This window comes from Ananas comosus, linkage group 1, assembly GCF_001540865.1.
Source record: "Ananas comosus cultivar F153 linkage group 1, ASM154086v1, whole genome shotgun sequence".
Lineage (NCBI taxonomy): Eukaryota > Viridiplantae > Streptophyta > Magnoliopsida > Poales > Bromeliaceae > Ananas > Ananas comosus.
The window spans coordinates 2,225,920-2,251,304 of record NC_033621.1 but is presented as its reverse complement, the minus strand read 5'-3'; the positions used below and the strand labels follow the sequence as shown (position 1 = coordinate 2,251,304).

At 38.4% G+C, this 25,385-nt stretch overlaps 5 protein-coding genes and 1 non-coding gene across 10 annotated transcripts; 2 read left to right on the top strand and 4 right to left on the bottom strand.

The window, feature by feature from the left end:
* On the top strand, positions 666-3,191 carry LOC109720271 (ATP synthase subunit gamma, mitochondrial-like). Its single transcript, XM_020247266.1, has 9 exons — positions 666-704; positions 1,060-1,103; positions 1,302-1,454; positions 1,655-1,768; positions 1,857-1,990; positions 2,127-2,249; positions 2,358-2,477; positions 2,698-2,819; positions 2,948-3,191. Exons 2-9 carry the CDS (start codon positions 1,064-1,066, stop codon positions 3,015-3,017), a joined length of 876 nt encoding a protein of 291 aa, XP_020102855.1. The 5' UTR covers positions 666-704; positions 1,060-1,063; the 3' UTR covers positions 3,018-3,191.
* Positions 3,370-3,443, bottom strand: TRNAN-GUU. Its single transcript has one exon. It is a non-coding gene; the product is annotated as a tRNA-Asn (tRNA).
* LOC109711692 (protein RIK) lies at positions 4,542-11,433 on the top strand. Of its 3 annotated transcripts, XM_020234852.1 has the most exons (12): positions 4,545-4,844; positions 5,513-5,720; positions 6,051-6,149; positions 6,253-6,287; positions 6,367-6,442; positions 6,816-6,944; positions 7,038-7,124; positions 7,352-7,445; positions 7,531-7,645; positions 8,176-8,635; positions 10,179-10,527; positions 10,895-11,433. In XM_020234852.1, exons 1-12 carry the CDS (start codon positions 4,777-4,779, stop codon positions 11,011-11,013), a joined length of 1,839 nt encoding a protein of 612 aa, XP_020090441.1. In that variant the 5' UTR covers positions 4,545-4,776; the 3' UTR covers positions 11,014-11,433. The 3 variants fall into 3 exon arrangements, with proteins under 3 accessions (XP_020090450.1, XP_020090458.1, XP_020090441.1); XM_020234861.1 differs by lacking the exons at positions 10,179-10,527; positions 10,895-11,433 and adding an exon at positions 9,503-10,074 and having other exon boundaries at positions 4,542-4,844; XM_020234869.1 differs by lacking the exons at positions 10,179-10,527; positions 10,895-11,433 and adding an exon at positions 9,572-10,067 and having other exon boundaries at positions 4,542-4,844.
* Positions 11,895-15,006, bottom strand: LOC109711684 (glycine-rich RNA-binding protein 2, mitochondrial-like). The gene is made up of 5 exons (XM_020234839.1): positions 14,892-15,006; positions 13,672-13,790; positions 13,516-13,584; positions 13,328-13,434; positions 11,895-12,782 (listed from the first exon to the last, which is right to left on the bottom strand). The coding sequence occupies exons 2-5, from the start codon at positions 13,778-13,780 to the stop codon at positions 12,201-12,203; spliced, it is 867 nt and encodes a 288-aa protein (XP_020090428.1). The 5' UTR covers positions 13,781-13,790; positions 14,892-15,006; the 3' UTR covers positions 11,895-12,200.
* LOC109711665 (glycerophosphodiester phosphodiesterase GDPD6-like) lies at positions 15,944-20,220 on the bottom strand. 3 transcript variants are annotated; one of them, XM_020234815.1, is made up of 8 exons: positions 20,158-20,220; positions 17,716-17,885; positions 17,455-17,638; positions 17,246-17,320; positions 17,032-17,141; positions 16,709-16,927; positions 16,471-16,626; positions 15,944-16,208 (listed from the first exon to the last, which is right to left on the bottom strand). In XM_020234815.1, exons 2-8 carry the CDS (start codon positions 17,716-17,718, stop codon positions 16,032-16,034), a joined length of 924 nt encoding a protein of 307 aa, XP_020090404.1. In that variant the 5' UTR covers positions 17,719-17,885; positions 20,158-20,220; the 3' UTR covers positions 15,944-16,031. The 3 variants fall into 3 exon arrangements, with proteins under 3 accessions (XP_020090404.1, XP_020090411.1, XP_020090417.1); XM_020234822.1 differs by lacking the exons at positions 17,716-17,885; positions 20,158-20,220 and having other exon boundaries at positions 17,463-17,537; XM_020234828.1 differs by lacking the exons at positions 17,716-17,885; positions 20,158-20,220 and having other exon boundaries at positions 17,459-17,518.
* Positions 22,828-25,385, bottom strand: LOC109711657 (ninja-family protein 3-like). Its single transcript, XM_020234808.1, has 2 exons — positions 24,289-25,385; positions 22,828-23,602 (listed from the first exon to the last, which is right to left on the bottom strand). Exons 1-2 carry the CDS (start codon positions 24,980-24,982, stop codon positions 23,163-23,165), a joined length of 1,134 nt encoding a protein of 377 aa, XP_020090397.1. The 5' UTR covers positions 24,983-25,385; the 3' UTR covers positions 22,828-23,162.

Sequence of the window (25,385 nt, the reverse complement as noted above, 5' to 3'; positions counted from 1 at the left end):
ATGGTAAGAAATATTGTTGAAATACTCTTTATAAATTATTATGGACAATCTCTTCGACCGAAAAAAGATTTTTTTTTGACAAAAATATCAAAAAAAATTTACAAATGACTAATAAATTTATATTTGCACATATGGTTCTCTTCTCACCACTTAGCGCCACATTTATATTTTTAAATTGAACACGGTAAATGAATTACTGTATTTAAATCCGGTAATTGAATCACCGTGTTTATACTACTCTCTCCCTTTTTTACTTAGGGACGAAAAATACGCAAGAGAACATGGTGATCCAATCACCATGTCGCGGTCACGTGGCAAGACGAGGGTTATTTATGAAAATATAAATTTGTTAGGATCGTTTATAAAAAATAAAGTCTTGTGGGGGCTAAATACAAAAAACGCCCGAAGAGAACAAGGACCAAAGAGCAAAATCGAGATAGCAAAGGGACTAGCAATACATTTTGCCCGGTTTAAATATCTCCCCGGCTTTCTTCCCTCCTTCTCGCACCCTCTTCTTTCTTCTCGCGGCCGCGGGAAAGCGAGCGCCACAGCCCGCTCTTGCAGCTTCAGAGAAAAGAGCTTTTCCAGCACGTTCCGGCGAAATCGATGGCGACAGCGCTTCTGAGATGGGACCGGAGGCGATTCCTCCTCCCCCGTCTCTTCCCCAACACCGCGAACACCGCACGATCTGCCATTTTCTCCGAGTACGAGCACATTCATTTACTTGTCTTTTATGTATCGTTGGTGGTTATTAACATCGGCATGGTTTTTCTAGTCATGATCGACTCTGCTTCTGCTTCTGCTTTCAGTAATAGCACAGTAGCATATTTGACAAATAAAAACGTGCAGTGCTTCAAAAGTAGAAGTTCTAGTTTGATATTTCTACTTCACAGGGCCGAAAATGCTATAAGAAAAAAAATAGTACAATTGGTGTTTGTGCTTCTGCCTATTCAAATTTTGAGAACTCATATGTTACTTTTTATTTTTTTTTTCGCAAACCTTTTCGTGTTTAAATCGGGATGATGTTTTGAATTATTCATTGGGATTTTCGATCGACAGGGAGATGGCGCCGCGAGGCGGGCGATCGGTTTCGACTCAAGTCGGTAATAGGCTCGGAATCGCATAATTTCCTACTGTTTAAGTAAAACCCACGTGCTCAGATTTTTAGTCAAAATCAATCCACACGTGAGTGAAAATGCCGAGTATAAATGATTAAAACACTGTTACCTGGTAGTTTGAAACTTTCGGAGAAAAACGGTAGTTTGAAACCTACATATGCTATTTGTGAACACATGATGCAGTTAGAAACCGGATGAAAAGTGTCAAGAACATTCAGAAGATCACGAAGGCGATGAAAATGGTCGCAGCGTCGAAGCTACGATCAGCTCAACAAAGAGTCGAAAATTCGCGCGGCCTGTGGCAGCCGTTTACTGCACTTCTCGGAGATACTCCACGTATGTATTCAGCATCATTGTTTTCAATCTTAAAACTAGGAGCCTAATATCAACTTCCATGAAATACTACTCTGAAGAGGCATAGAATTTTTCGTTACTTATACTCGAAAAAAGGGGCTATATTTTCCTTAAACATGTCTTTATATGCCTATTTCATTTTCTCTATTATATGTTAATTGAGTTTATTCTGTAAATATCAGGTATTGATGTGAAAAAGAATGTTATAGTCGCCGTTACCTCGGACAAGGGCCTCTGCGGAAGCATCCATTCAGCGTCAGTTAACGTCAGCAAAGCTCTTTACAAGTTGATTTCTGGTACTGGATTGTTTATTGGATGATTAACTATTAAATTCTTTATTACCATGGTCATATTTTCAATTTGGCCAACCTTTTTCGCGCTCAGGTTCGGAAAGGGAAACGAAGTATGTCATACTAGGAGAAAAGGGTAAGGTTCAAATGGTTAGTGATTCGAAGGACGACATTGCGATGACTATAACTGAGCTGCAGCTGCAGAAGACTCCTATTAATTTTACGCAGGTCAATTTCATCCCTTTTTATGATTTTAGTTCTATTTCTTGTCGATCTATGACTCGCCCTTTCTATATTTGGGCATTAGAAAAAAAAAATTTGTGGTACTACTTTCTAGCTAATGCCGATATGACAAATTTTTTAGATCTCTGAATTGGCGGACATTATCTTGAAGAATGTCGAATTTGATGCTATAAGAATTGTTTTCAACAAGTTCCGTCATGTAGTCATACATTGGCCGACGGTTGCAACGATATTATCCCCTGAGGTGAGCCCAGGTTTTCTCTAATCATTTGATGCTATTCACAAACAACAAGTTACCCTGAACTAAAGATCATTTTCTTGTAATTTTCCTTTTTTTTTCTGTATATGGCAGGTCGTGGAGAGAGAATCGGAAGCAGGAGGAATGCTCGGGGATTTGGATTCATATGAGATTGAAGGAGGGGAGACGAAATCAGAAGTGCTTCAGAATCTTGTGGAGTTCCAGTTTGCTTGTGTAAGACTCCTGATCTTAATCAGTTGATGGATGCATTTTCAACACAAATTTCTCAGCAGGTTCAGCACTTTTATTTTCCTATCTGTGAACATGATACTGGCTCTTAATGATGCATTGAGATTGAGACAAACATAAATACGTACGTATGTACACGCATCATCCGTACATATACATACATACACAGATACAAGCATCTGTAAATACATACGTATCATCGTAGGTTCTGTTTAAAGCGATGCTGGAGAATGCATGTAGCGAGTTGGGAGCGCGTATGTCTGCCATGGACAACTCCAGTAGAAATGCTGGCAAAATGCTCCATCGCCTTACGCTTACTCATAACAGGTTTCTTTCTCTTTTTTTCTTTTTTTTTTTTCTGACATATGTAGACACACACATTCACGCATTGACACATAAAAAATATAAAGCAAATGTGTTGAAACTAGCCCTTTGTCATTTGATTTCTCTTTAAGGACCCGTCAAGCATCGATCACCACGGAGCTCATTGAGATCATATCAGGAGCCTCTGCTCTTACCGGATGAACCGCAGATCGAGCACGCATGGTGCTTTACTGTGGAAGCTCTCTTTTCCCCTATTATGTGGCTTTTTATGTCGAGTTTGCCTCGTAAGTATAGCTTCTGTACTTGGAGTTTATCGAGTTTCATGGAGATGTAAATTAAGATGATGCTTTACTTGTAGATTAAGTGCTTGTTATATACCAGGCTTTGAGTGAATAAGCAAATATATACATACATGAAGTGATATATAAAAAGTTGTGGAGATGTAAATTAAGATGCTTTACTTGTAGATTAAGTGCTTGTTACATACCAGGCTTTGAGTGAATAAGCAAATATATACATACATGAAGTGATATATGTGAAAAAAAATTTAAATCGCTAGAAGGAGGGCTTGAACCTCCGACCTTGTGGTTAACAGCCACACGCTCTAACCAACTGAGCTATTCCAGCAACTCTATTTATATTACTTATTAATTATATTTAACTTAAATAAAACAAAATTCAATTCATTTGTATTTAAGTTATCTTGGTTTTGAGCAATCTAAATAAGAATTATTATAAATTTCAGGCTATTCACGTTTCAGGTTATCTCCAGTTCCGAATTAATTATTGATGAAATCTATATTTTTTACTTTTCATAAATGGGTATGTGTAAATTGTAAATCAAAGAAAATAAAGTTGAAAGCTCCATTTCAAACTGCCCTACTGGTCAAGAACTTTTACAGAAAAAAAAAAAAACTTCTTAATATTAACACTTAATTTAAAAAAACCTCTTGAACTTTATCTCATGTCTCAATCATTGTATGTATGAAAATGTATATTAATTTTAATTCATTAATTACCCTTCTTAATATTAACACTTAATTTAAAAAAACCTCTTGAACTTTATCTCATGTCTCAATCATTGTATGTATGAAAATGTATATTAATTTTAATTCTATATTTTATTTTGGTTTAAATAAACTTAAATAAGAAGGGTAATTAATGAATTCTATGTACAAATTATAAAACTAAGTCGTATGATGATATTCAAGTTTATGAAATCTGCCAATTTGGTAGATTTAATGTAAAAAAAAAAACAAAATATCTTTATATAGATTTAAATTAATTATTTTACATTATAAATAAAATTATTCAGGTTCAAAAGCGATGGAACGTCCCAACCTAAATGAAGTACCTGAAATTTTGTTTTGTATATAACTTTAAAAAATTTTAACCAAGGAACTGCCGAAAAGAAAAAAAAATAACAAAATACTAAATTGATACATTTTAAGATAAGAAAGTGAAATTACGGGAGTGGCATTTAAAGTTTATCCAAAATATTATTGAGAGAATCCAAACTGCAATTTTTTTTTTAGAAAAAAAGAAAAAATAGACAATGGAAATAGGAAATTTTTGTGCAGTAACGGACGGTCGAGATGCCTTTGTGCGAAGCAAAGTGCACGGTGGATACTACACGCTCGCATAAGAATTTCTATGCGGGTTACCGCACAGCTTTGTGCCATGCTGATATTCAGCGGCTATTTTTACTTCTCCTTTCCCAAAATACCCTTGTCCTCCTCCTCGATCCTCTGAGACCCCTCTCTCTCTCTCTCTCTCTCTCTCTCCCATAGCCGAGGACGAAACCCTAGTAGGTGAACCCCACCTTCCCCCTCCCCCTGCTCCTCCTCCGCGTCCGCCGCCGATTTCGCCACCGGATTTGGGATTTGGTGAGGATAAGGCCCTTCTCCATTGTCGGAGCTTGAGGTTTCGCGCGTAGTTTTGGTCTTCGTTGAGCGAGAAGATGACGGAAGATCGAAGCCCTAAAGCTTCCGACGATTCCGCGGCGGTCGCAGGTGCCGCGAAGCAGAGGTTGCCCCTCCGTACCCTGATCTCATGGTTGGGATTTGGATTTCGTGTTTTTACTTGGGTTTCGCTCTATTTTTGGTGGTTAGGAGTTCGAATTTTTGCAATTTGTGCATTATACTGTTGGTTCTGAACCCTGAGTTCGGGATATATATCTATTTTAGCTAGTACTATTGTTTTGTAGTGTAAAGAGCAGAGGAGGTGGTTTGTATGTTATATCAGCTTCTTATTATGTTGGTTTTGTCCTTCGATTTGAGAATTTGGAGATGGTAATTAGATACCTTTATTGCTTTGGATGGATTTATGCCCTGATGGAGCCGTGTTATATAAAATAAACAAATAAAACTGAAATCCAGGCTCAGAACCGAGAGGAGATGAAGATGCCATCTTGCTTTATAGTCAAAAATCAGTAGTGGGTCTAATTCTCATGCCAGAGAATGTATTATGGTGTAAAGTTTGATAAATTTTGTGATCAGCGATCTATGCTGTATTTGCTCAACATACCTGTGTTTTTCCAGACTAATCCCACTGAGGCTATTAAAAATTTCACAGTAACGAGAATTGTAGGATGGATACGAGAAGCATAACCCTGTTCAAATTATACTTGACGGTTGTCTATAGCTTGTTCTTTAAAGATCTTCCACTGTTAAAGGATGCTTTGCTTCAAATGGCAGGAAAAAGCGAAAATGGGACCAGCCTGCAGAGCACTTTATATCTGCAGCAGCTGCTGTTCCTGGGTTGCCGGTGGGTTTGGGCGGGGTTGTTGGGATTTCTCACCCAGCAGCAGTTCCTCTTCCTGTTACTGATGCTGGATCCGCACAGCTGTTACAATCTGTTTCCATTCCACAGAATGCTGCTGAAATCATTCAAAAATTAACTCAGGTGACATATTGGTATTGATCTGTGAATTTATATTTATACTGATTTTTTGGTATTGTTCTCCTATTTTAGGAATTTGATATGTTGAGTCTAGTTTTTTTTTTTTTGTCTTAATTATTCTGAAACCATTGCAGACTGTGGAACAGAATGCTTGTGTAGTGTTTTCTGAAGGTTATTTTATTGAGAAGTAAATTCAGTCAAAAAAAACCCTTTGTTTACAATACTGTAGCGATTGTTTCCATTTTTTCTTCTTGTGTGATGTCCCCCCCCTCCTCTTAAAGCACATAGATTACTTAGACGCTTATGCACATAGTATTTCTTTCTTTGTCACAGCCAAAAATTCAGGATGAGTTAATAGCACGGGAAATTGTGATAAATGATGCAGATCCGATCGTACGATACAAGCTTACCAAACGCCAGACACAAGAAGAGGTTGACCTGGAAATCTAGAAAGAGTTAATTCTTTTGTTAAATGATGTTAGAATAATTCTTATATGTTTGCACTGAGATGATAGTTTGTATCTAACTCTTACAGATTCAAAAGTGCACGGGTGCTGTTGTCATTACAAGGTTAGTTATAGAAAGAATTAGTAGTGACAAGAGAGATGGCTATGCTTGGTTCTAACATTTATGTTTTATTATGCTACAGGGGAAAATACCGTCCTCCAAATAGTTTGCCTGACGGTGAAAAGCCACTGTATCTCCATATTTCTGCTGGATCCCATGTAAGTTGTATTACGTAATCATTAGCATAGCCAACTTATCATCATGATTTTACTTTTTATGTCTCCCCTTTCTAGCATGTGTATGTAGTTTGCTTCAGCTTGTAATTATCCTGTAAAAATGTATATATTGGCTTGTTGAAATCACCCTAGATTTTGGTTTTGACGCTTGTTGTCTACATTTTTTTATTTTATATTTGATACTAATTTGTTTTCTTAATTTCTAATAATATAGAATCATAGGTCCACTTTCTTTTACCAGGATTTTTGCGGAGTTCATAAGAACTTTTCTGTAGTTTTGTAGATTTTTTTAAGTTTCCGTATTACACAATTTGGTCATAACAGAGGAAATTTCTGTTAATTTTTTGAGCGTTAGTTGAAAGACATGGCCGAACGTATTAGAGCAGTTGATTGTGCAGCTTCCATGGTTGAGGAAATATTGAAACAAGTGCAGAATTCACCGTTAGCTTCTATCCCACTAAATTTGGTCCAAAGTAATGGGCAGGTACTGTCCATTCTATCTCATCACATCACATCACATGTGACCTTTTCTTTTGAGAGGATAATAGTTTTACAAAATACTGTTCTGTGACCGCAGGTTTCTCATCCTCTTACTACATGCTTATTTTTGGGTTTTGAAGCGGACCCCTCATCGAATATTGCAGCTCGTATCCGTGGACCAAATGTATGTTTTTGTGATCTAGACTTGGTTCATAGGAATATTGCACTTGGTGTTCACTATAGTGAAGTTGATTTTGTTATCATCCCTAGTTGTGGACTCATTCTATATTGAAGTTCATTCAATCCTTTGTTTGTGGGAGATTCTAATGCTGTGAGCTTTCTCTAACATCTCCATGTGAATGGGGGAGATTGTTTTTTGTGTTGTTGGTGGTTTTCCATTTATATATACAGGACCAATATATAAATCACATTATCAAGGAGACAGGTGTACACGTTGAACTAAGAGGACAGGGTTCGGGTGACCTTCAAAACTGTCACTCTGAAGGTTGGGATTATATCCATCACTTTTGTCTTTTTGGATGAGTTCTTTTCTACTAGTTGTTGATTAATAATTCCTTTAATGAGAGCAGTGCAGCAGCCACTGCACTTGTATTTGTCAAGTACCAACACCAAGAGTCTTGAAGCAGCAAGGATTCTAGCGGAACACCTTTTTGACACAATAGCTGCTGAATGCGGTGCTTCCAGGTACTTGTATTTCTTCTAAACAGTCATACTTACATGAATTTTTACTGCTTGCTCTTTTGCTTTATCTACATCTGGTGAAACTAAAAATTCAGGGAGTATTTTTGGTTGTGAATATCACCGATCTGGGATAGATATTCAAGAATTTCATCTCTCATATGTTTTCACTAGGCAACTTTGTTGTCGAGACCTAAATTGTATTTTGTGTTCCATCGTGATTTTGCAAGGTTCCTGTACTTTTGCAGTTAATGCTCGACTTGATCATCGAATGATATGATATTGGTTTTTAAAATAACTTCCTTCCCATCTAATTTGGCAAGTTATATTCAGAAACTACTATTGGTTTTCTCCAGCTAAACATAATCAGCCCCATTTTCTGTTAATCAATTTATTGAGAGGTTTTTTACTAGTCGTCATGCCTTTTGGATATGAACTATAGGTAAGCGGGATCTCTATATTATTTGTTACATATGCCAAGTTTCTTCTTTCTTTCCTTTCAATTTTTAGCAATGCTCACTGAATTCTTGGTCCAGGATCCCATCGTCTAAGGTATATAATGCTGTTCCTCCTCCTCAGCAGTTATTGGCTGGAGTTCATGGCTCGGCAATGGTACCACCATCTCCTGTCTCGATAGCACCATCAACATCGCAATGCTTTGCACCAACTGGAGTATCAGTATCCACAGGATATATTATGCCAAGTAATGTCGTCCAACCGAACATCGTTAGCTATGCCCCTCCCTCAGTGACTGGAGGAACACGCTATGCTGGATATGGAGGAATATACCCCCAAGCAACTCCTCTTCAGCAAGTTGCTTTAGCACTCAGGCAGGCACCGGCTTCAACTGCTCCTGCTGTTTTATCCACTAGCTTATCCGCAAGCACAACGGCGAAGACTTCAAGCACAAGTGCTGAGCCAGACAAACGTCCTCCACAAAAGCGGAAATTTCAGGAGTTGCTGGTTTCTCCAAAGGGACCTACAGCACCCAGTCAGGTAATATGTGGGTGTCGCTGCCTGATTAATGTACTTTTTAGGAGGCTTAGGAAGAACATAAAGATAAACCAATCTAGTAGAATTATTGAGACAATGAGGTTCCCTATTCTACAACTTTTCTACCCGTTTTCATTTGTGTTATGGTTAGTCCTTAGTGTGAAACTAGAGCCTAGTCACCTCAAAACTCTATAACTAGCAAAAGCTGCTTCCAGTGACACTGCAGTTTAATTGTGGAGGGCCATCCTTCTATTTATTGCTGATCTCTTCAAGCATTACTTAAAAAGATATTTCCTCTATTATAAGCATGGGTTTTAGGACTGGCATCGCATAAGAGTAGGTTGCTTCAGTTTGTCTTATGGAAAATATTTATAACAGAGGTCCCCTAACATTTCTTTTTGATGATTTATTGCTCAGACTCAATTATATGTTTGACACTTTGGAACTAAAGACTTAGAACTATTTATTTTTCAGCCTTTAAAGTTCTTCTTCGTGCCTTTCTTTTCTGAAAGTTCTTACTAGAATGTTGAAATTTTGACATATATAACTCTGTGAAGTTACACATATACATATATATATCTAGTAAAGTGGGATTTGATTTATTGGGAGAAGTTGGGTTTTGGAGTAAGAAGAACATCTTAAATGGGCTTTTTGGGTATACAGTATTCTTTAAAAATTAAGATTATGATGGGGACACAAATAAACCCATAATTTGCTGGGCGTATAGATCCTTTTGAATCGGTGCCTGATCTGGTTTTAGGAGTGTTGATTGTGGTCTTCGTGTTTCTTTTTGCCTTTAAAAAAAAAAAAAAAATTCTTGGTGCTTCTATGTAATGAATATTCGACTGACTATGCAACTGTCATTTCCAGGTATTTTTTCTGACCTTCTCTGAAGCTGACAGGCTGCTATTTGGACTTGTCTCTGGACTTGTTTCACAGGGTTTTTCAAGTCTTGGAGTTGCGTAGAAGATCTTGGACTTGCTTGCCGGATGCTCCTTTTAGTCCTGCGAAAATAAACAGTTCAATACATTGTCTCATATGACTGAGTCATTTTTGCCTCTAGATACTGCCCTAACCTGGCACAAGAGATTTGCTGCTTTTGTCCTAGGAGCTAACACCCATTTCTGTTTTGAACTAATCTTTGCGGACAATCAAGAGCAATCAACAATTATCCACTGACCTTTTCCGTAATGCCATAATGCCATGAAAAACTGTTTGAGAGCTCGGTGTGTTGTATTAGATCTTTCTTTCTCTAATTTTTCTTAGTCCTAGTCTACGCAACTTCACCCCCAAAAAATCTTTCCCTTGTTTTTCTGTAGTGTCTCTAATTTTTTTTGGGTAATCCTTCCGGCAATTGGTTGTTGACCAGCTTAAACTTTTGGTGTACCAGCAGTGTCATGCGCTATTTTAACCTATGATTGAGGCTTCCATTTTTCTTCTAATGCATATCTGTTTGCAGGACATAATCATTTTACTTTTCCCCCTATATTTTATTATTATGATAACATGTTAAGCAAATGGATTTTTTTATTTCTTTGCTTCTCAGAACTTACGACAGGGATCAGAATTTCTTAAGCCAGGTTCAAAAGATTCGGGCATCAGAAGTATTTCGTCCATGCCACCTCCAAGGAAGTTAGTGGAGCCTGCATCGTGTATGATGCCCCCGCCGCCTCCATTGAATATGCCGCTGCCTCCACCTCCAAGGAACATGTCTCCACCGCCACCTAAATTTTTTGCACCTCAATCAGCTCCAAAGATTGAGAGCAGCAGCTTATGTTTGAATGACTCAATACCGCCGCCATTATCCACAAGGACTGCTGCAACAAAATCCTCATCAGTACAATCTCCTCCAAAGAAGCAAGTCACTGCAAATACAAATGGAGAGTCTGTTTCAGGTATTTATTAGCAGCTACAAACATACTCTTATGTTCTGCACACTGCGTAACCAAATCAGTTCCTCTATGTATGCAGCAATTTTCGAGTAAAATCTGAAAACGCAATGCAGGAATCGATCTGGTTTATCGTTGTTCATTTGTTTGAATCCTCATTTTGGACAGGAAAAAAGGATCTACATATAAATTCTAATATGATAGAGCTTCGCTTTGCTCTTTTTTGTTAATCCCAAGACTCGGGTGAAAATAATTCTTCAATCAAACTTGCTGTCTTTGCTTCTAGGCAACACTACAATCTGGATGGAATGATGAGCCTGACGATGTTTGTATAAGTTCAATTCACTGTGTCATTTGTGTATCTTAATTTCAGATACACTGCTGAAGCTGATGGAGTATGGAGACGAGGATGACGATGCTGATGAAGCTGAAGAACTCGTGAAGAGCAGTCCAGTTCCAAAATCAGTGCCGAAACCGTTTTGGGCTGTGTAATTTTGATTGTGCATTGTCATAGTTCTTTGGAGGAATGCAGGGTAAAGAACTAAAGTCGTTTGCCACTCTATCATTTGTCGCAGCGTGGCGTTTATAGGTGGATTATATTGGCAAAAAGGTCGATCTTGCAACGGCCAAACCCTCTGCTGCTGCAGCTGCCGTTGAAATGGTGGCAAATTTTGGCATATGTTGGCGATGAAGATATTAATCATTTGAGACGAGTTTAGGTACATATCTCCTGCTTTTTTCTAATGTGGGAGATGGGAATGAATGCCTCATCTTTTGAGACTTTTTCTTCTCGTTTTCCTTAAATGTAGTGCATATTGATGATCGAGGTGATTGATCATTGTGTAATACTAAATGATTTTTGCACTTGTTATTGGCGTTTCCTTTTAAGATTTGAGCTTTGTTGGTAATTAAGCTTTGTTGGCAACTTACACCTGGGGACCCAAAGAGCATGCCACCCTTTTGCATTTGTGTCGATTCTTGCGACGTTGTTTGAATCTTAAAAGGTGGAAACACTTTGTACATATAAGATGATAATGGAACAGAGTATGAGGTGCATACATGATGCTCCCATCCTTCCGTTTAATATTGTAAACGAAGCGAGCTCAATTTTAACGGTTTTAAGGGCTGCTTGGATGCGGACAGTTTTTGAGGGTTGTTTGGATGCGGAGAGTAAGAAACCTGTGCATTTTGCGAACTCTTCTGAACTCAACTTTGCACCTACCCTACTGATCTCTGTAAATTTCTGAGTTCAGATGATCTAGCCCCGATGACACATGAATTTAACGAGGGTGTACGCATGACGCATGAATCTGCTTTAATATATATTCTCTTCAAACCCCATTAGTTATTTACTACCTACAAAACTCCGCAAAGCAAAAATATCAACATATATTAAACCCAAAATAGCACCTTCACCTTCCGGAAACTTAAATATCATCAGAATTCTAAGAAGCGCCTCAACAACACATCACAAATGAATGCAAAGCGTAAATAAAAGATGATAGTCTTACGCTAGCCACTAAGCATAGCATGGTTTTACATGTGCTCATCAACAAAATTCGCCTTAGCCTTTCATGAATCACAATTAAACTGCAGGAGTAAAAGAAAAGGATATATGTCCAAGTACGTCGCCATATGAATCCTCCCAGCTCGTCGCTGGATGATGTTTGGAGTACGTATTATCCTCTCTTATTGGCGTAGTCCTCGGGCTCGTCATCGAGATCATCGTCGTTGAACTTATCCTCCAACAAGTCGTCCTGGCTATTATGCTGACCACCAACACCACTGCTGCTACCATACTGATCACTGTTGCCGCCATATCCCGTAGCACCGTAATCACCACCACCACGGCCGCTAGCAGCGTAGTTATCGCCAGTAGAGGCGCCACTCGTATAGTTGCCGCCGCCGCCGCCGCCGCCGCCGTAGTTCCCACCGATATTTCCACCATCATAGCCTCCGCTGCCGTAGTTTCCGCCACTTCCACCACCACTGTTGTAGTTATCTCCGACGTTGTAACTGCCGCCATAGTTACCACCACTGCTGCCGCCACTGTTGTAATTATCTCCAGCATTGTAGCCGCCGCCGAAGTTACCGCCGTCGCCGTTACCACCGTAACTGCCAGCATTACCAGCATAGCCACCGTAGCTCCCAGACCCGCCATATCCACTGCCAGTGCCGTAGCCCCCACTGCCTCCGTACCCACGGGATCCGCCAGTACGATCGGTAGCATAATTAACCCTTATTATCCGGCCATGAAGATCCTAATGGAGTTAAAAAGTAAAAGGAGATTCAGCTATTAGACTAAATATGCTCAATCCTACTAACAAAGAAACCACATAAAGGCGCAATTACCAGCAAGGGAAAAAAAAAAAGAAAGAGAGATACAACTGACTCTACCAATATCCATGTTGGTTAGAATCAAACCATGCAGTAAAAAAATTTTAAAAGCATTAAAAGAAATGTAGTTAAGCAAGTAATTTATAAATAACACAAAATCAACTCCAACGAGAACTCACGGCAATCTTGACTTGTAGAATCGTATCTTATAAACTGATAACAAAGCTCAGCCTAAAGGAAATTCTTGGTGCAAAATGTGCATTAATATTTACCTAATACCAACCAATAACCATGAAAGCTCATAAAATAAATGATCAGCTAAACCTCGCATGCACACGATGTCTCTACATAAAAGTTTAAGTTCGTTCCTTCACTTGAAAAAAAAAATAATGCATCTTTAGAAAAATACTGTGCAATTCACATACTCGTGTCCAACATAAATATAATTGAGGCTGTATAACACAAGTACCTTTCCATCCATGGCAGTGATGGCAGCTGAGGCCTCTTCACTGGATGTGTAAGTGACAAAACCAAATCCCCTGGACCTACCAGACTCTCGGTCAATGATAACTCTAGCTAAATCACAAAAACATACATGTTACTTCTCAACAGCATACTCACAAAATAGTATCAATAAGTTGAACAAAATTTACATACATTCAACAACTTCACCGTAGTTAGCAAAAGCTTCTCTCAGACTCTGATCATCCGTGCCATATGAGATTCCTAAAGAAGCAGACCAAAAGATATCAGACGCTGCAAAAGACATCAAGAATGACTAGTGAAAGTAGAGAAGAAAAGAACAGTTCGTACCTCCAACAAACAATTTTGAAGATGACATGCATCGAATTGCCTGGTACAATGACGGTTTCGAAGTTACAGTTCGCTTAAGAAGGTTTCCAACTTTACTAGCAAATGCCATGGTTCAGAATCTGCAACCAAACCACCACAACAATCATGAGGAGTGCTATGAAACGATACAGATTGATACAGATTATTCTGAACACATGAGACAATACAAGCTGCTAAAAATCAATGTGCAATCTGTGAAGGGTATTCTAAACTGAAAAAAAAAGAGAGGAGAAATAAACAAAGCTTCATTAACATCTGAACAATCATTCATGAAGACCAGAATAACTATCAGCTAAAAAATAAAATGGTTATGTTGCTTAGCACAATATGAAAAGGAAAAGTTCACTTACAAAGCACCTATTCTACAGGTGGCACTGCCAAAGTAGGCAAACAAACATCTCCAGTACAAGTGTTTAACCAACAGTCGATTATTCTTAACATAATGTAAATGTATTGCAGTTGCAACAACTAACATCATCAAGATTTTCACAAAAGACCGGCATCAATAGCAGGAACAGGGAGTCTACTTATGTCAGTGAAAATTATAATAAATGAACAAATATATACATGGGGAAAAAAGATGTTCCTACAGCAATAAAATACACAAGGAAGATGAATTTGTGATTTTTCTTAACCATTTCCGACAAAATTCGATTGGCCGTTCTAGCACGCACTGACCGTTCTGCAATCTCATAACAAAATAACATGCTATTGTCGATTTAGTTAGCGCTTAAATTCAGAAAAGATGTATCCTTTTCCAATTGGAGTCGCCTGCTCACACATTAGGACCCATATTTCTCTCTAATATACAAGAAAAAGGGAGGAAAACTAGAAAACAAGTAAACCTACTCCTCGACTTAAAAACCTAATATGAACACGGTATATTACCCGCTAACAAGAGCATGATCATAGTTCGGGAGCTAATAAACTAAGCTAAAAATGCGTATAGATTACATAAATAACACTACATCAACACTGATAAATCCACAGATCACCTCAAATACGCATATAGATTACAAAGAGAGAACCTAACAATCTATATACAGCACTGAATCATTTCATTTCATTAAGAACATGATCTGAAACCCTAAACAACAGATAGAAAACATAGATCAGTCAAATCGGGGGGAAATGGAGAATCGTATAATCGCTACTTCTAGGTTTAGGGTTTGAAACGATACCTCGCTCGACCGGAGCCTCTCTCGAAGCCTCTCCCCTCTTTCGTCGTCGCCTCGCCCAAAAACCCTACACGATTCGAGAGAGAGAGAGGGGGTTTAAGAAATGGGGAGCGGTGTAGAGGGGCCTTTTATAGTGCTTTAGACGAGATCGTAGCCGTTCGTGATGAACAAGGGGTGATTGTGGCCGTTGGATTGGACAGGGGTTTGAATTTGATGGTCCGAGATATTTTTATTTATTTATGGATGTTTACTTTATTTCCCGAACCTAGTTCACCACGTAAGTAGTGAACCGCAATTTGATTTACTCTCCACATCCTCTTCATAAGTCCAGTACTCGCTAGCATGGTGGACCAGGTTTAGGGAGTGGCTTTAATCACTTTGGGTACATAAATTTGTATATTGACATAAATGTCCTCCCTAACTCCGTAGTAAGGTGTTGGTAAAATATTATTTATCACAACCTAAAAATTTTAATTGATTTTATTATTCAACCTTTCAAAATTTGAATCAATCAATAGCATTTTAATTTTAAAATTTAAGCTAATTATTTATCTTAATAAATTTATAATTAAGAAATATATTACTAAGTTTATAAAAATAAATAACGCATTCAAATTTTGAAGTTAAGTGCTGTTGACATATTCAAATCAAATAAATTTAAAAGTTGAGTTAATAAAATCAAAATTTTGAAAGACCGGATAAACAAATAAATATATAAGTTCTATAAGTTTTTACCTTAAAAAAAAATTTATGATTTTTATGATTTTTTTTTGCTAAAATTATTTTCACAACTCACAAACTTTCATTCTAGAAGCAGGAATTTCAATTTGTTGCTTCTAATTTTTGAATTTTGATGATTGAGGGTTTATACCCTTAATTTCCTTCTTAATTTAATCTTTCAATTCAATCATCCAAGCAACCTATTATAATAATAGCGCAAAATAATCATCACTAAAATCTGTAACATAAAATTTAAAACAATTCAATTAAATTTTATCAAACTTCAATATAACAAAGATAAAAGTAATTATCTCTCATTTTATTCAAAAGCCCTAATAATCTCTAAAAAAATTCTCCATTGAGTGACAAATAAAAGAGAAAAATAAAAAAGAAGATCCAAAATTCTGAGTAATAATGCGTGTTTTAATTATTTTTCTTCGGCGTCGTCCACTCTTGGTATCGATGGAGGCTCCCCGTGAAATCGGTGAAGAGGCCGTCGACGCCCATTTTGTTTATCCAGTACTGGTACTCCGCGTAAGGATCTTGAAAGAAATTGAAGTGCAGGAATTGGTTCTCATTCCTGAATGTGTAGGGGTGAACCTGCGAGACGAACGTAGATCGGTCAATCGATCTTCGATTGATAACCGAAGATCACAAACAATTGCAGTAACGACGAGAGTCAAATTGAACGTAGATCGGTTAATCGATCTTCGATTGATAACCGAAGATCACAAACAACTGCAGTAACGACGAGAGTCAAATTTACATAGCACGACAAGCTATACTTTTTTTTTTTAAGTTACGACTTCAATTTCGCTTTAACATAAATTGTAAAGAGCTTTTCTTTGACGGAAACTTTTACCTGCAATCCGCGAACATGAGCCTTTGCAATGAGATCGGTCGGTGTCGAAAGTTTGTTGTTAACGGGGGGCACTATCGTGTCCTTCCAGGGCCCGATACCAACAACGTAATCCTTTATGTAATCTAAGTACGCATCTGATGTGATCTCGTCATACGTCTGCGTCAGAGAGATGAGAAAAGTTAGTACGCAAGAGGAACTTAGTACGTGTAAGAGAGAGCGAGAGAGAGAGAGCTAGTACCTGTTTAGTGTCTTCGGTTAACACGGTAACGTCGTCGATTAAGAAAACTTTGGGCGAATCGATTAGACTAGAGACGTAAACAAGCGAAGTCGGGGCGAATGATTGAATAAATAGAGGTTGCTTAAGCCAATCTTCGGTCATGTACTTCCCTTTGTATCCATAGTTTTTAAGTATCTCAATAAACCTATCTTCTATTGTCTTTCCATCAGCCCACTTCACCTGTATAAAAATCAACAAAAAAAAAGGGGAAAAAGAAAATCTAAATATAGGTTTTAGTTTAGTCGTTAATGAGTGTTTAATAAGCGACGAAAAGATATACACACATGTTTGTTGATGAAAACTGGATTTTTTATCTCAGGATATATACCGACGATCCGATCTGCGTTCAATGCGATCGCTATATACTCCTCAAAGGTGATGATCCGCGAAACCCCTAAATAGTAATTCAAATATACCATGTTCCTTTTTAGTTAAAATTTAGTCTATTTACGCGAAGATGATTCGTAAAACTTTTATGCTACAAGAGAGGAAACTCACCATTGTGACTTTGATCGCGAAACGGATATCTCTGCTTTGCTCTCAATGTTTTTATCTCTTCTAGTGTAAAATCAACTGTAATTTACAAAAAAAAAACACTATTGTTTCATAAAATAAAATAAAATAAATAAAATAAAACTTCTTTTATTTTGATCGCATAAGTTAATCATGAACAATAAAGGATAAATAGGATCTTGAAGATTACGCACTTACGAACCATCCAGTGATGTTCTGCCACTGAACTTCGAGAGTTCTTTTACGATCCGCAAACTCCTTATGGTCGGCAACATCCGTCGTTGCATCGAGGGTTACATCATGCATGCATATCAACACGCCGTCCTTCGTGGCAAGTATGTCAGTTTCAATGAAGTCCGCTCCTTCATCGATCGCTCTCTGAATGAAAATGCATTAAATACAGTCGAAAATATGTGGAAAATTCGAAGAGATCATGAGAGTAAAAAATGTGTGACCATGTAAGCAATAGCAGTTTCTTCGGGGAGCTCTCCATTGGAGCCGCGATGTGCGATGTTGAACGGCCGAAATGTTTGTAGGGGTTGCTCCGGTTTTTGGTCCCGGAAATCATAAAGAGGCCTACCAACCGAACCACCGATGGTCGACAGTACGATCAGCGTTATAAGAGCTACAAAAGATAAAAAAAGGTTAAATTTAATTATCAGATTCTTTTCATTATATATATTTTTCATTTTATATACAATAAAAAAAAATACTTTTTTCTCTTTGAAAGTACTATACATCATTTTATATACAATAAAAAAAAATATTTTTTTTCTCTTTGAAAGTACTATACATCGACATCGATAGAATCATCAACATTTATAGAACATAAGTGATATCAACCATTAATGATCTATACAGCGGAAATATACATAACTTTATTAACTTGTAAATGCGTAAATGTGAGAATAGAGATTTAAATAATATAGAAGAAAAATTTTTAAAAAAAACTTACAGAGAAGGGCCATTAATTCTAAGAGCTACTCCTCTTTAATTCTGATGACTAATAACTCGTATAGAGGCCCTTACATGAACTTGTATTATAATGTTATATATATATATATATATTATTTGATGCACATATTATATAATATAATAATATTAATATTATATGATTTGTAGGGAGGATTATTCCCATTGGCTAAAAAGATTATGTTGTTGCACTGGAAATAAGGATAAAGATGAAACTGTTATTATAATCAATATAATATATAATATAAGTGTTTATGGAATTGTTTTTATTATTATTATTTTTTGAATAGTTATTTGGTTGTTATAATAGTACGTATCACCGCAACAGATTCCCTCTTTATTTGAATTTGCATTTATATCCAAAAGCATAATAATAGATAAATAAATAACTGAAAAAATTGATATTTGGTTGAGTTTTCTCTTTTCTTTTCTTTTTTTTTGAAAAAAAATATGTAGACCGAGTTTTTAGAGAGGGAAAAGAAACTTCATATATTCTTCAATATTCTGAAAAACTATATAAAAAAAAAATCAGAAATTTTGAGTTAATTATTGGAGAAATGTGATATCTATGCAGTATATATTTTTAAACCTCATGATTATTTTTATTTACACATTAATCCTGAATTAAATTTTAGTTTCAAGACCAAATAAGTCGTAGAGATACGTAGACGATCCATCCTACAGTCAATATTTAGACTCTGTTTGGAATTGTAGACAGAGATTACGAGGTGATAACGCCTCACTTACATTACACACTAAAAATTAAAAAAGTGTTTTTTTTTAATTATATATGTAATACTTCTATCCCAGCTCGTTTGGATCTAATAGCGATAATAAGTCCTTAGTTCACCCTATAATTTAAAAAAGGCGCCTTAGGCTTAGTTTGGTATTAAGGCCTATCTAAAGCTATTAAATAGAATGGAGTTGAGAAAAAAGCATATAGGGATATGCTTCTGCGTTCTCCGGTGGGACTGCAGAAAATATATTGTAACCGACTCATCGCGATTCTCCGGTGGGACCGTAGAAAATATATTGTAACCGACTCATCGCGATATGCGGAACGCAATATTAGGTACGGAAACAAACAGGGTATTTTTCCAACGTACTTTCTCACCGCACGAAACGCAATCTCCCCGCAATCCCAAACGAAACCTTAGTTTGGTATTGAGCTCCATCTGACGTTATTAGATAAAGGCTTCATTTGGGATTGCGGGGAGATTGCATTACGTGCGATGAGAAACGATGATGAAAAAATATCCTGCTTGTTTCCGTACGTAATAGTGCATTCCGCATATTGCGGTTAGTCGATTACGATATATTTTCTGCTGCGGAGAACGCAGAAGCATATCCCTATACGTTCCGCATATTGCGGTTAGTTAGTTACGATATATTTTCTACGGTTCCATCAGAGAACGCAAAAGCATATCCGCTTTTTCTTAACTCCATTCTATTTAATAGTGTTAGATCCACCTCAATACCAAACTAAGCCAAAATAAAGTTAGGGTAAAAATATATAGGAATATGATTTTACGTTCTCTGGTGATCGCGATATATGAAATGCAATATTACGTACAGAAACCAATAGGATATTTTTCCATTGTGCTTTCTCACCATAACACAATTTCCCTACCATCCCAAACGAAGCGAAAATATACAAAAAATTCTCTGTAAATGTCACGCCCCGGATGTCTCGTTCCCCGGGCACGCCGACAAATCCGCCGTATACAAAGAAATTTTCCCTATATACGAAGCGACAGCTGTACCTGTAAATCAAACACTACTACGAACAGTAGTAGAGAGCTGCTAGAGAAAACAGAAGCTAAACAAACTGAGTTTCATATACATAGTCCAAATCCAAAATACAGAGCTACTCGCACTGGCGAGTTAAGTCTACTATGTACAGAAACTCGAAACAAAATATCTACCTGCAGTAGGGGCACCTCTAGCTCAGCACGACGGGTAGGGCTCTAACTCGCGACGCCCTTGCCTCGATCCTGATCCGCGGAAGGCGCAGCAGCCGGAACCTGTGGCTCTGCAAAATAGAGGTAACAACTGGGCGTGAGAACTACTGTAAAAACGAGTAGTCCTCAGTGGGTACCGCCCAAAACCACATCGGTCCACCCACTAAGTCTACAGAAGGGAGCAAGAGTAGTCAGAAAAGCAGAAAGTAAACTCTACCGCTATCGATCACTACACTATCATGCTCTACACTAACCAACTGTAGTAAATGTCAAATCTGACCCAATCCAATCGGGACTGTAAGCATACCCGTCCCCGGGACTGTGAATACACCCGTCCCTGCCCCGTTGCGACTATCAGGCTCTATCCACACTAACTGGTCCGTGGAGAGCAAGTCCAACTGGCATGAGCGACACCAACGCGAAAGCACAAGCCTGACTCCGGAGTGGCACTCGTGGGCGCTACCCAACCGAGTATGCAGCGTATCTCTGTCGAGCTCAAACAGGCTCTGAAAAGCCAAAGTCAAGAAATCGACTCTAACTGGTCTAACAACCAACAAATAACGTGCCCTCAGCACAATCTGACGCCAAAAAGGCGATACGGGTCCACCGTCACTCTGACGGCACCCCACAGTCCGGAACAACCTGAACAATACTGTAAAAATCCACTCGGCATACCAGCACGAGCGTAAATGTATACTAAACCACCTGGAGTACTCGTCTCGAGGATACTGCGACAGTACAATTTAATAACGGCAACTAGAGCTAAATCAGGCAGTTTAAGCATATGACGATTCCAATCGTGTTTTCTCCTAAGTCAAATCCCAGTCCAACATGTACATTTAATATTTACTAGTCATGTTCTCAATACTGATTTTATCCAGAATAGCATCACGAATATCAAGCTACAACGTGATAACCGAAACTAAAAAATCATACATGTCGACGATTACGGTACTTAGAAAAAAACCGATGTAAACCCACCTCAAACGCTAATCACAATCCGGTGCGACATCAAAAACGGCAGAATCGGACCCTCGCCCGGCCTCCCCACGCATCAACTACGACGCTCGTGTGCTCGAACGGCTCCCCGGCGCGACGTCGGCGTCGATCCGAACTCGATCCGCGATCTCCACAAAGCCACGCTCAATGTCTGAGATGAATACGAGATAATTAATTATCTCTCTACAATGGCTACCTATATATATATATAGGTTGAGTTGGTAGGGTGAATAACCATTAACAAAAAATTACAGTAATACCCCCCACCAACTCAACCAAGGGTATTACAGTAAATATCTGTTTTTTATTTTTTTTTCCTGTATTTTAAAAATCTATATTTTTTCCTCTCAACATTTTTAAAATGCATCAGGTTATGACATTAATAGGAAGGGTAAAATAACCAAATTACCTTCGCTTGTTTTGGAGAAAAAAAAATGTTAGACTAAATTACAGAAAACCTCCTTTTAACTATCCGGTTTTTATTTTTTCTTCCTAACTTTCAAAACCTACATTTTACCCTCTCAACATTTTAAATTATTATATTTAGCGCCCCTCTGTCAGGGTTCCATCATTATTCCGTCATCTTTTGTAATTTATACCAAAAATACCCTTCAAAATGACAGAAATATAGTATTTTTTTTCTTATAGAAAAAGTAAGAATAATTTGATCATTTTGCCTTCTCCATGAATGTCATATGTTTTTAAAATTTTAAGTAGACAAATATAGATTTTTGAAAGTCTAAAAGAGAAAGTGAAAAAACGAGTATTTACAGAAAAATTTTCTGTAATTTATCAAAAATTTTAATATATATTTTTATTATTTTAAAAGATATTCTCGCTATGAATTAATTAAAAGTTGACAAAACAGTGATCAAACACCAACAAAGGGTACTAAATGCAGCAACTTGAAATTTTGATAACATAAAGTATAAGATTTAAACAGATATTGATAGAAAATTTTCTGATTAATTTGTAGCCTTTTCAAAATTTTATCACTTTGATTTTCAATTCAGAGAAAGGATTCTTGCTTTCCATACCATAAATCCCCTAATCCTCCATCCATCTCATCCAACAAATGCAGGCCATTATTTGTTTACTAGTTTTCTATCAATATACATTTGGATATATACATAAGTAAATTACTTTTAGAAGTTCAAAATGTGGAATGTTCAAATCCAGGACCAAAATTAGGACTTCCTTGTTTCAGGACTACGTCAATTTATATCTGTTTGCTTTGTTAGAATTACACCAACAAAAAAAAAAAAAACCTAAATTTTGATATTGATCTTTTCTAACATCATTTCAGCACTAAAAACGCTAAGACTCGCCTTCTCTTATACCTGCAAAAGTACGCTTACATCAGCTAGCTAGTGATTTAACTTTTTCTGTATTATCGACCGTACCTAGTGCAAATGGCAAAAGACTTAATGATTGATACCCGAGGTCCCAAATTTGAATCCTACTTAATTCACATTTCCAGCTAAGTTTATTTTCTAAATAAAATAAACTAAACGGACAGCATGCTACCTATCTCGAAAAAAAAAAAAAAAAAAAAAAAACTTTTTGTGCATCGAACTTTAGTACCATGTTTGCATGAAGAATGTCCTCCACCATTTTCTGTCAAGAGGATAAAAATCACAAAAAAACATAGCTTTTGCGTCGCGTGCATTAATTCATCATTACCAACTAAGTTACATTACTAACTTCATGATTAAGAGATTGCTTAATTAGAATAACAACCTAATACCAGAAACCTACTAAAACTTCCACTTTCCCCACTACTACAAGCTTTAGTGAGCTCTTCTACTTAATCTTTTTTTTTCCTTTTTACCCTCAATTTCCTTCTTTAATAGGCACCTTGTACTCCATTCAAAAACAAGGAGATTGATTCTACTCATCCAAACCGAAAAAAGGTTCGCAAAAAAAGAGAAAAATTGCGAGAGAAGTTAAGTTGCTCTAGAGACAATTCATCATCCTAAGAAGGTCAACGCCGACGGGTCGACGATGATGTGCTTAAGCGGGTTCGCGACCTCTCCCCCTCCCGCGTGCCTCACGAACTCCGCGGGAGTCCAAAAGCTCCCGTGGCATATGCAAACTATCCGCACCTCCTCGCCCTTCCCGTATTTGTATAAGAAGCCTTCGATTCTCCGACCGTTCGGGCCTTCTCCCTTCGTCGAGACGCACGGCATCTCCTCCATCATGTAACTCCCCGTGCTGCTGGCTCTTCCTAAGACCCTTTCAGAAGGATTTCGATCCCCCGTGATGTGTTTCACGTCCACCGCTCTACACGGTGCTTTCGGAGGAGTCACTCTCGATTCTTTATGAGGATTGCTGTTCTCAAACGATAGAGTTCGAACTACGGGCGGAGTCTTTGCGTCTGTCGAACTGCTGAACACTAAGATATCCACTCCTGGAACGGAAACAACGATGGAAGTGTAAGGCATTTGCGAACAAAAGGAGAGAAACATGTGAAAGCGTTCGTTGTAGATTTGACCTGAATTTGCTTCTAAGAAATGGGTCATCATGCGAATGTTTGTTTCGATAAATGAGAAGCAAGAAATAGTACACAAAACTCAAACAATTGAGCTGCTCTGTCGAACTAAGATCGGTAATTACTGAAACAGTTTCATGACGGATGTCGACCAACAACAAGTCCACAATTCCCCCAACTTTTTCGATCCACCGTTGGGACCGAGACTACTGTTTTCGTCACGCAGAATCTTGCGAGAATTCACATAGACAACTCAATCTAGAGAGCGCGATAGAGATTCAGCTGAGTTGGATTTCTATATAAGTGGAGATGTTCGAAAAAGCACTGATAAATTCTCCACACCAATGCGTAGCTTCTATTTTTCACATCACATCGAAACTTACGCATAATCTTAATAACAAACAACTGCTTCTCGGAACAGAGAAGCTGCTAGATGCTAAAAGGTATCCACCCACCTCCTCATTCCATAAACTCAATCCTAATTAAGAGATCAAGCACTTCACTACTACAACCTCACCAATCCATGACTCCCCCAAAAATCATAATCAAAACTAATTAAGCAACAAAATTATAGCAAAAGCAAGATTAGCTGAAAAAAATCATACCTTTCCCCGGCCGGCCCTCGCCGGAGGAGCTGCTCCCCTGCGATGTGACCTCCCGGAAGCCGTTCACCGGCAGAGAAGCTGCCCGGAAAAGACCGGGCAGGCGCGCGGGAGCAACCCCGTTCGCCCTTCCCCAATATTGGCCATTGCCCATAAACCCCGGGCACCCACTAACCTCAAATTTACCCACAACCTTGTTTGCAAAAACCCCATCCGTGGCCTCAAAATCCAATTTTTCCCCCAAAAATTGTTGTTGGTCCTTCGTTAAAGCCCCCGTTTTGATCGAGTTTCGCCTCTCCAATCGCTTTCTCTTCGCCTCCAATCGCTTCAGGCTCTGCGCCTCTCTCCTCTTCCTCCGCTGCTCCTCCTCCGCGCCCGTGGGGAGCGAGGACGTCCGCATAAGGGGGCTCGGTGCGGGCGCGGCCGCGTCCGCAGCGGCGGGGAGCGAGGTGAGCGAGGCGATGGACGACGACCGCACGAGCGGGTTTCTATGCGGGCTCTCCGCGCCGAAGCGCCCGCCGAGGGAGAGGCCGAGGGAGAGCTCGATCTCGTCGGAGTCGCCTCCCGAGATCGGCTCCGAGCTCTCCTCCTCGCCGGAGCTTCTCGCCGCGAATCGCCGCAGCAAATCTCTCTGGAACAAGCCCTCGCTCGAAGCAAAAACCCTCCTTTTCTCCTCCCCCGTAGCTTCTTCCCCCATGGCGACGAACCCTATCGGGGAGAAACTTAGGGTAATTTTTCCTCACAGGTTTCGACTTTTTCGTCGATTACACGAAACCCATACCCCAATTTGAGCTATAATGCAACAAACAAGGAGAAATTTTGACTTCCACTAAAAGATTGCGAAGAACACAAGAGCAGAGCCATTGTAAGGAATTCTTATCGCATCAAAAAAAAAAGAAAAGAAACATTAAAAAAAATCCCGAAATTGGCTTCTACGTCGATCGTAGATAAACCCTAATCTCATTAGAGATCAAATCTTTTATTTTTCCTCAAAATTTTTTCCTTTTTTTTTTTTTTCCAACACAGAGGAGAGAGATACGGCGAATGGAGTTTTTTTCCCTTCTCCTCCTCCTCCTCCTACTTTGGCGCATGGATCGACC

What these genes read in the sequence shown, in the direction of transcription:
- LOC109720271 (XM_020247266.1), top strand. Translation starts at nt 1,064, where the DNA reads ATGGCGCCGCGAGGCGGGCGATCGGTTTCGACTCAAGTCG. An exon ending in CTCCTATTAATTTTACGCAG is followed by an intron (nt 1,991 to 2,126) that starts GTCAATTTCATC and finishes CAAATTTTTTAG; the next exon opens with ATCTCTGAATTGGCGGACAT. An exon ending in TGGAGTTCCAGTTTGCTTGT is followed by an intron (nt 2,478 to 2,697) that starts GTAAGACTCCTG and finishes GTATCATCGTAG; the next exon opens with GTTCTGTTTAAAGCGATGCT.
- LOC109711657 (XM_020234808.1), bottom strand. Translation starts at nt 24,982, where the DNA reads ATGGGGGAAGAAGCTACGGGGGAGGAGAAAAGGAGGGTTTTTGCTTCG. An exon ending in CGAGGGCCGGCCGGGGAAAG is followed by an intron (nt 23,603 to 24,288) that starts GTATGATTTTTT and finishes TTTCCGTTCCAG; the next exon opens with GAGTGGATATCTTAGTGTTC.
- LOC109711665 (XM_020234815.1), bottom strand. An exon ending in TCGCGATCAAAGTCACAATG is followed by an intron (nt 17,142 to 17,245) that starts GTGAGTTTCCTC and finishes ATTACTATTTAG; the next exon opens with GGGTTTCGCGGATCATCACC. An exon ending in TAACCGAAGACACTAAACAG is followed by an intron (nt 16,627 to 16,708) that starts GTACTAGCTCTC and finishes TCTCTGACGCAG; the next exon opens with ACGTATGACGAGATCACATC.
- LOC109711692 (XM_020234852.1), top strand. Translation starts at nt 4,777, where the DNA reads ATGACGGAAGATCGAAGCCCTAAAGCTTCCGACGATTCCGCGGCGGTC. An exon ending in CTCGTATCCGTGGACCAAAT is followed by an intron (nt 7,125 to 7,351) that starts GTATGTTTTTGT and finishes TTATATATACAG; the next exon opens with GACCAATATATAAATCACAT. An exon ending in GCTGAATGCGGTGCTTCCAG is followed by an intron (nt 7,646 to 8,175) that starts GTACTTGTATTT and finishes TTCTTGGTCCAG; the next exon opens with GATCCCATCGTCTAAGGTAT.
- LOC109711684 (XM_020234839.1), bottom strand. Translation starts at nt 13,780, where the DNA reads ATGGCATTTGCTAGTAAAGTTGGAAACCTTCTTAAGCGAACTGTAACT. An exon ending in TTCAAAATTGTTTGTTGGAG is followed by an intron (nt 13,585 to 13,671) that starts GTACGAACTGTT and finishes CTGCTTCTTTAG; the next exon opens with GAATCTCATATGGCACGGAT. An exon ending in CTACGGTGAAGTTGTTGAAT is followed by an intron (nt 13,435 to 13,515) that starts GTATGTAAATTT and finishes TTTGTGATTTAG; the next exon opens with CTAGAGTTATCATTGACCGA.